This window comes from Oncorhynchus mykiss, chromosome 18, assembly GCF_013265735.2.
Source record: "Oncorhynchus mykiss isolate Arlee chromosome 18, USDA_OmykA_1.1, whole genome shotgun sequence".
Classification (NCBI taxonomy): Eukaryota; Metazoa; Chordata; class Actinopteri; order Salmoniformes; family Salmonidae; genus Oncorhynchus; species Oncorhynchus mykiss.
Window position 1 is genome coordinate 35130549 of NC_048582.1, and position 9816 is coordinate 35140364.

At 42.5% G+C, this 9816-nt stretch overlaps 1 protein-coding gene across 1 annotated transcript; it reads left to right on the forward strand.

Annotated features, from left to right (window-relative positions):
- Positions 1–1212: 1212 nt before the first annotated feature.
- olah (oleoyl-ACP hydrolase) lies at positions 1213–9286 on the forward strand (the record flags this gene model as incomplete). The annotated part of the gene is given in 7 exon segments (NM_001160595.1): positions 1213–1283; positions 3790–3920; positions 7088–7226; positions 7442–7541; positions 7715–7884; positions 8496–8578; positions 8862–9286. Coding segments are annotated over 6 exon segments (762 nt in total). The 3' UTR covers positions 9005–9286.
- Positions 9287–9816: the final 530 nt, after the last annotated feature.

Consider the following 9816-nt stretch of genomic DNA (forward strand, 5'->3'; position numbering starts at 1 on the left):
ATCTAATGAACGACTGGGTCGCGTCTCTAGCAATCAATAGATGAGTAAGTATTAATTTGCTTATAAAAAGTATGAAAATATCAACAAAAAATAAGATTTGATCTTGTCTCATCGCTGCAACTCCCCAACGGGCTTGGGAGAGGTGAAGGTGGATTCATGTGTCCTCCGAAACATGACCCGCTTAAACGCACTCCTTAACACCCGCCAGCTTAACAGGAAGCCAGCCGCACCAATGTTTTGGAGGAATCGTTCAGAAAGTGCAATGGGACAATGAAACCCGGGTCTGTACTGACCGCTACGCCACTAAGGAGGCCCAAAAAATAAGTTTTAATACCGGTAAATGTGTGCTTTAATATTTTTTGGGGGCAACTGTGGTATAAGCGGGATAAACGCTTCCGTTCTGTACATTAATGTATATCAGAACGTCTAATGTACAGAACGTCTAATGTACAGAACGTTGGCATTTATCCCTTACATATCTTTGTTAGAAAGAATAGTATATTTCCCTTGATGGAGTGATGCTGATTGTAAAAATGGGATAAATGGGATATGGGAAAAATGGGATAAACATACCCGTTCTCTCCTACACCCACAAAGCGCTGATTGGCCTGTTAGGCATGATTGAATAAGGCCTCAACCAATGACCCGCAAAAGAGGTGAGATGTCGAACCGAATGGCCTGAAAGAGAATTACACTTCGCGAAAGAAAAAAGTTGTCAGTGATCCTTTATTTATAAGAGGCAGAGGCAGAGAAATACTTGGGATTGTAAGGATTTGCTGCAGAACAGCTGCAGGGGGTGTTGAGTGGTAGTGTTCTGCCACCTTAATTGGGGAAGACAGGCTTGTGTTAATGACTGGAGTGCAATAGGTGGAATGGTATCAAATACATAAAACACATAGTTTCCATGTGATTGATGCCATTACATTTGCACCGTTCCAGCCATTATTATGAGTTGCCCTCCCTTCAGCAGCCTCCATTGGTTCTGGAATAGGACTAGATAGGGTTAAATAGTGGAATGGGTTGGTGTTTTTTTATAGAGAGATAGGGCTAATAGTTGGCAGGGCAATTTTCATTTTTCCAATTTTGTATTACCTTATTAAGAATTTAATGTCGGTAGGCCGTGAATGGCCTCACACACCAGCACAGTAGGTGGCAGTGTATGCATCTAAAAGTTGGATGCGATCTGCCAGCCAATTCGCTAAGAAGAAGAAGAAAAAGAAGGAAAGGAGGAGAAGAACCAGGAAGCTTTGAAAAAAATGTGAGGTGCCACGACTATTTAACAGGTATTTACAGTATGACATACTAGTTAACGCTTAGAAATTCTTCAGTGACGTGAGATTTAGTAAGCTACATTAAGTATAAGAACTGGATCTGGCAGTAATGTGACCAAAATCCAAACAAACATGGTTCGTTTGCGGTAGCTTATAAACCTATATATTGCACCTGGTATAAAAAAAGTTAGCTTTTTGGTAGTCGTCAGTTTGTTCCATTATGATACACAGGAAAGTAAGAGTGCTTTCGCACCAAATTGGTTTCGAGCGTCTTTTACGATCTCTGGCACATATTCGCCCTTATTTCGGTTCGTTTGAACGGGTGTGAACACTATCAGCACACGGGAGCGCACTAACAACGCACCGTGGTTCGCTCAAAAAAGGGTGCTCGGTCCGATTCCATTCGTGACGTGGTGCCAGTCTGGACCAAAAACAGGAAAATAACCCGAGGCACGCAGTATTATTGGTTGTTTGACTGCGAACAGTCGATGATACTCACTCAGTAGTTTACCATAACTTGATATGTCTGAAACATTATGTGAGTAGTTAGCGCATTTATGAGAGCATGCTGATTACCCTATTCACGGCGCGGTTAGAGCGAGAGGCTATTGCGTTGTTTTCTCCTGCATGTTGTTGGAAGACGAAAGTGATATGAAGTTTGAGAGAAGTTATGCTTCTTGATAATCAATAATGGATTAAATATGAGCATTTTTCTCCAATAAACAAATTACTTGCATGAACACATGGTTTTGTTTAGGCGTTTTAGTTTGTTTGACATTGGGCAATCAGAAACCAACCAGACGCCTCACAAGTCCTCAACTGGCAGCTTTTTTTATTTATTTCACCTTTATTTAACCAGGTAGACTAGTTGAGAACAAGTTCTCATTTATAACTGCGACCTGGCCAAGATAAAGCATAGCAGTGTGAACAGACAACAACACAGAGTTACACATGGAGTAAACAATAAACAAGTCAATAACACAGTAGAAAAAATAGTCTATATACATTGTGTGCAAAAGGCATGAGGAGGTAGGTGAATAATTACAATTCAGCAGATTAACACTGGAGTGATAAATTATCAGATGGTCATGTGCAGTTAGAGATACTGGTGTACAAAAGAGCAGAAAAGTAAATAAATAAGAACAGTATGGGGATGAGGTAGGTAAATTGGGTGGGCTATTTACTGATGGACTATGTACAGCTTCAGCGATCGGTTAGCTGCTCAGATAGCAGATGTTTAAAGTTGGTGAGGAAGATAAGTCTCCAACTTCAGCGATTTTTGCAATTCGTTCCAGTCACAGGCAGCAGAGAACTGGAAGGAAAGGCGGCCAAATTAGGTTTTGGCTTTAGGGATGATCAGGGAGATACACCTGCTGGAGCGCGTGCTACGGGTGGGTGTTGCCATCGTGACCAGTGAAGTGAGATAAGGCGGAGCTTTACCTAGCATGGACTTGTAGATGACCTGGAGCCAGTGGGTCTGGCGACTAATATGTAGAGAGGGCCAGCCGACTAGAGCATACAGGTCGCAGTGGTGGGTGGTATAAGGTGCTTTAGTAACAAAACGGATGGCACTGTGATAAATTGCATCCAGTTTGCTGAGTAGAGTATTGGAAGCTATTTTGTAGATGACATCGCCGAAGTCGAGGATCGGTAGGATAGTCAGTTTTACTAGGGTAAGTTTGGCGGCGTAAGTGAAGGAGGCTTTGTTGTGGAATATAAAGCCGAATAGATTTGATTTTAGATTGGAGATGTTTGATTTGAGTCTGGAAGGAGAGTTTACAGTCTAGCCAGACAACTAGGTACTTATAGATGTCCACATATTCTAGGTCGGAACCATCCAGGGTGGTGATGCTAGTCGGGCGTGCGGGTGCAGGCAGTTGAAAAGCATGCATTTGGTTTTACTAGCGTTTAAGAGCAGTTGGAGGCCACGGAAGGAGTGTTGTATGGCGTTGAAGCTCGTTTGGAGGTTAGATAGCACAGTTTCCAAGGAAGGGCCAGAAGTATATAGAATGGTGTCGTCTGCGTAGAGGTGGATCAGGGAATCGGCCGCAGCAAGAGCAACATTATTGATTTATACAGAGAAAAAAGTCGGCCTGAGAATTTAACCCTGTGGTACCCCCATAGAGACTGCCAGAGGACCGGACAACATGCCCTCCGATTTGACACGCTGAACTCTGTCTGCAAAGTAGTTGGTGAACCAGGCAAGGCAGTCATTAGAAAAACCGAGGCTACTGAGTCTCCCGATAAGAATATGGTGATTGACAGAGTCGAAAGCCTTGGCCAGGTCGATGAAGACGACTGCACAATACTGTCTTTTATCGATGGCGGTTATGAAATCGTTCAGTACCTTGAGCGTGGCTGAGGTGCACCCGTGACATTAAATAGTACCAGCAAAACACCAGTCTCAAGGTCAACAGTGAGGAGGTGACTCCAGGATGCTGGCCTTAGCAAATATCATCAATTTTACCGCATTATACATAGGCCTAATCCTTATTTTAATTTCTCTTGTCAAGTACAGTAGAATGGACAAGGTGATCAACTGCTTCAGTAAGAGACCTGATGCCGTGGCCAGGCTGATATGCTTCCCATGGGCAGGTGGAGGCTCCATACACTATGCACGCTGGGGGAAAATCCTCACCTCCATTGAAGGTAATGATGATGATAATAATACATTGGATTTACATAGCCATTTTCAAAGACCCAAAGGCGCTTTACATAAGGTACTATTATTTTTAGAGCCCGACCGATAAATCGGTTGACCAATATTATCGGCCAATTATCTTATCTTTCTTCTCTTTCATCTTTCACAGAAATATGTGTCAGTCTTTATTCCGCTTATAAACCTGCAATATTATATACATAGAATTAACAAATACAGTATGTCTTATTTGCTGTCATTTTTAGAATTTTTCAATGGTTGCCTAAAGATGGCATTCTACGAGATGCTCATTGAACAACATTCACCCCTAAGTCAAGAGAGCGTAGGCATGGTGGTTTGACGGTGAGTAGCTTGCCACATCTAGTGATGGCATATTTGAATAAGTAAATAATCAAAGTACACTTCACCAAGCAAACAGCCCTGTCCTCATCCCATTCTCACTTAGTTAACGTTAGCTGGCTAGCTAGACAGCTATGTAGTTAGGCTCTATCTAGCCGGCAAGATACTTTTGGGCATGTAGTCTGTGTGGACACCTGCTTGTCGAACATCTCATTCCAAAATCATGGGCATTAATATGGAGTTGGGCCCACCTTTGCTGTATAACAGACTCCACTCTTCTGGGAAGGCTTTAGACTAGATGTTGGAACATTGCTGCTTATAACAGCCTCCACTCTTCTGGGAAGACTTTAGACTAGATGTTGGAACATTGCTGCGGAGACTTGCTTCCATTCAGCCACAAGCATTAGTGAGGTCAAGGACTGATGTTGGGCAATTAGGCCTGGCTCGCAGTCGGCGGTCCAATTCATTCCAAAGGTGTTCGATTGGGTTCAGGTCAGTGCTCTGTGCAAGTCAGTCAAGTTCTTCCACACTGATCTTGACAAACCATTTCTGTATGGACTTGCTTTGTGCACAGGGGCATTTTCATGCTGAAAAAGGAAAGGGCCTTCCCTAAACTGTTGCCACAAAGTTGGAAGCACAGAATCGTCTAGAATGTCATTGTATGCTGTAGTGTTAAGATTTTAGTTCACTGGAACTAAGGGCCCAAGCCTGAACCATAAAAACACATCCCATGACCATTATTCCTCCTCCACCAAACTTTACAATTGGCACTATGCATTGGGGCAGATGGCGTCCTCCTGGCATCTGCCAAACCCAGATTTGTCCGTCGGACTGCCAGATGGTGAAGTGTGATTTATCACTCCAGAGAATGCGTTTCCACTGCTCCAGAGTCCAATGGCAGCGAACTTTAAACTACCCCAGCCAACGCTTGGCATTGCGCATGGTGATCTTAGGCTTGTGTGGCTGCTCGGCTGTGGAAACCCATTTAATGAAGCTGCCGACAAACAGTTATTGTGCTGGCGTTGCTTCCAGAAGGAGTTTGGAACTCGGTAGTGAGTGTTGTACCTGAGGACAGACTATTTTTACTCGCTTCAGCACTTGGCGTCCCGTTCTGTGAGATTGGGTGGCCTACCACTTTGCGGCTGAGCCGTTGTTGCTCCTAGACGTTTCCACTTCACAACAGCACAGTTGATCGGGGCAACTCTAGCAGGGCAGAAATGTGACGAATGACTTGTGTTGGAAAGGTTGCATCCTATGATGGTGCCACGTTGAATGTCACTGTGCTCATTCTACTGCCAATGTTTGTTTATGGAGATGGCTGTGTTGGCATGGCATGTGTGTGTGTGTGTATATGTGTGTGTATGTATGTGTGTTAACCTAGCTAGCAATCTCTGTGCTACTTATGTGCGGACACCGGACTGACGCCAAAGTGAACACTCCTTGATACAAAAATAGCACTTACTGTGTGGGCTTATTTAGTTAGTTTTCCACAAACTGCAAAAAGCAAGATAGTTGGCGCCAATCTATCATTCGGGTCATGTGCTTGCATTCATGATGAGATAGCTGAATTAGGTGTATGACTAAAACCATTGCGGCAAGGATTTTCTTGCATTAACGTTTTCAGTCATCAGCGTATGCCATTTGCAGTTGAAATATACACTGAGTGTACAAAACATTGACACCTGCTCTTTCCATGACATGGGCTGAACAGGTGAAAGCTATGATCCTTTATTGATGTCACTTGTTGAATCCTCTTCAATCAGTGTAGATAAAGGGGGAGAGACCGTTTTTAAAGATGGATTTTTAAACCTTGAGACAATAGCGACATGGGTTGTGTTTGTGCCATTCAAACATACCAAAACAACAAAACCTTTCCCCCCTCAGGAGACTGAAAATATTTGGCATGGGTCACCAGATCCTCAAAAGGTTCTACAGCTGCACCACCAAGAGCATCTTGACCGGTTGCATCACTGTCTGGTATGGCAACTGCTCAGCAGCTTACCGTAAGGCACTACAGAGGGTAGTGCGAACGGCCCAGTACATCACTGGGGCCAAGCTTCCTGCCATCCAGGACCTATACAATAGGCTGTGTCAGAGGAAAGCCCATAAAATTGTCAGACTCCAGTCACCCAAGTCATAGACTGTTTTCTCTGCTACCACACGGCAAGCGGTACTGGAGCACCAAGTCTAGGACCAAAAGTTCTCCTCAACAGCTTCTACCCCCAAGCCATAAGACTGCTGAACAATTTATAAGATCGCCACCGGACAATTTACATTGACCCCCCCCTCCCTTTTGTACACTGCTGCTACTCGCTGTTTATGGAGACAGTGTGAATCATTCATCCCTTGTTTAATAGTTTGCTTGTGGTGCTTCAGCAACAAAACAATTCTGCATTTTTATCCCCTGCTATAGATGGACAAATATTTTTAAGTTCAACCTAAGAAGGTAAACGGAACAAGTGTTTTGTATTTATAGAGGATTTAGTAGCTTTTTGATGTAAACCACATAATTTTAATATTTAGTTAAGAAATGATCCTTTAGAGTATCTGTTAATCCTTTGGAGCACAGTTTGTAGTTAATTTTATTTTATTTTATTTATTATTTTACCACCTCTAAAAAAAAAACAATATCGATAATCAGTGACTTTTTCCTCCCTAAAATCAGTATCGGACCCAAGAAACCCATATCGGTCAGGCTCTAATTTATATTATAAAAATAGGATTGGTCAATTGAAATTGCATCATGATTCATGAGCTGTAGGTTTAGTGAAGGGAAAGGAGACCCAATGTTTCTATCTCCCACTTTGTTCTTTGCTAGTGTATGCTGTTAAACTTCCTGGCCGGGAGGCTCGAGCCAAAGAGCCCTTCTTTCAAAGCATGGAGCAGATTGTAGATGAGGTCATCAATGTGCTACTGCCGGTGCTCAAGGAGAAACCGTTTGCCCTCTTTGGCCACAGGTACAAGTAGAAAAATATCATCAGTGCCACTTAGGTATGAATCTCGTCACCCAGAACCAAATCGGGTTGTCACGAGTACAGTTTGATGGCACACTTAATTACTGAGGGAACTGTTTGATCTATAGTCATCATGGTCCTTATCTGAAGCTACATTTTATTGATCCAAAGTTGTCAGAATTGTGATGATCTTTTATCGCTATTCTGCACTGTCACAGCTTTGGCGCCATGACCAGCTTTGCTATAGCAGATACTTTGAAAAGAGTCCACAAGTTGGAACCAATTCACATCTTCCTGTCTGGTGCCTCTGCACCCTACGTGAGTACTATAATAGCAATCATGTAACAACGGAACAGCATTTATACAATATAACTTTACTACAACATTTGTATGACATGTAACCATATGGGCATTTCTCATACCTTTTGAAATGCTATCAGTTAATTTACTGACCTAAAGCAGACATCCTTTAGTTTTTCCTTGCTTTCTAGTCTGAGATGCGTATCCAAGCCCCAAAGAGAAGTGATTTATCAGACGAGGAGTTCCTCCAGTGGATGACCAGGATTGGTGGGACTCCCCCCGAGTTACTGGCCAATCCTGAGGTTGTAAAGCTCTTCCTACCTGCGCTGAAAGCCGACCTCCACGTGGTGGAGAACTACAGGTGGGCGTCTCTAGCTTTGTCACAATTCTCTCTTTCCTCCCAAAGTGTGCACTTTCACTAATTTGAAAGGAAATTGCTGGTATAAGAAATATGGTGGATATTATTGGGATGCACATTCTATTAGCACCTCAGGCCTGTAAATGTTAATTAGCAACACATTTATTACCCCTTATACCATGGCATTGTTGAATACTCAATTCTGATTGTCTAGAAGGGCATTCTAGAGCATGCATTATTTCCCTATAATGCCCTGTATAATGCAATGGCTATGGAGTTAAAGACTATCTGAACACGCCGATTGGCAGGTGTTTTTCTGTTTCTCATTAGAAAAAGAAGATTTCAGTCTGAGGTGTGTTTCCTGACCGGTTCCGCGGTTGATTCATGTTTTTCCCCCAATTTACTCATTGTGGCACACGGATGTTCCAAACTCCATTTTAGATGAGACTGACTTTATAACAAAAATAACTGTTTTTGACTTTAATCGATGCTACACAGCCCGTTTTCAAAGGGATTCGTTGCTCTTTAAAGGCAGTCGCTCTTTAATTCTGACATGGTCTATGTTTGAGCTGCTTTTGTATAAATATGTAATCAAGATTGTTCTTGTGTTCCAGGTGTGACAGGCCAGAGAGTCCTCTCCTCTCATGCCCAGTCACATGCTTCGATGGAAAGCAGGACATGCCTCATGACTTACAAGGTCAGCGCTCTGATGTCTCGTGCATGTCTGCTTTCCATGTGATGTCTAGCGATTCTCTCCATAAGTTACACTGCTGTAACACCCTGTGATTAACACACAAAAAATGGCCATTAATAGTCCTAAGTGATGAGCACAGTTCAGCTGTAGGTTCCTGGCTGTTTGTGTAAGGTCTTCAGAGAACTCTGAAGTTGCTTTAGAACTTTAGTTGCTGAAACCGAATTGTGATCTGTTTCCATCACAACTGTAAATGTGGTATGTGCCTTTCCCTTTTCTCATTTAACAGCATGGAAAGACATATCATCTGGAGATTTTACAGTGCAAATGCTACCTGGAGCTCACTTTTATTTAAAAGATGCAGCCAATGAGAAGATCATATTGGACTACATCACAAAGTATCTGGAGATGGCGGAAATGGACTACTTGTAGCTATGACGGGCACAGTGGCAGTAAAGGAAATGTATCATGTTATGTTTTCATTGTAGTAACACAACTAGTTTTACTTAGTCCAATAAGCATTTCAACAGTAGTATCTATGCCTTGGAGCAATAATGCAAATTAAGTAGGGAAGTAGGGTTTGTTGACCATGTGAATCTAGCCAATGCGTCTAAGATTTTACGAGTGATGTAAGATGTATTACAGCCTAAAATGGAATCCAGAGAGATTGCCTGACTAGTCCTCAAATCAAATAAATCAAATTTTATTGGTCACATGCACATGATTAGCAGATGTTATTGCGAGTGTAGCAAAATGCTTGTGCTTCTAGTTCCGACAATGCAGCAATATCTAACAATTCCACAACAAATACCTAAAACACACAAATTCAAGGAATGGAATAACAATATATAAATATATGGATGAGCAATGATAGTGGCATAGCCTAAGATGCAATAGATAGTATAAAATACAGTGTATGAGATGAGTAATGCAAGATATGTAAACATTATTAAAGTGACTAGTGTTCCATTATTAAAGTGGCCAATGATTTCAAGTCTATGTAGGCAGCAGCCTCTAATGTACTAGTGATGGCTGTTTTAAGTCTGATGGCCTTGAGCTAGAAGTTGTTTATCAGTCTCTTGGTCCCAGCTTTAATGCACCTGTACTGACCTTGCCTTCTGGACGGTAGCAAGGTGAACAGGCAGTGGCTCAGGTGGTTGTTGTCCTTGATGATCTTTTTGGCCTTCCTGTGACAACGGGTGTTGTAGGTGTCCTGGAGGGCAGGTAGTTTGCCCCCGGACGCG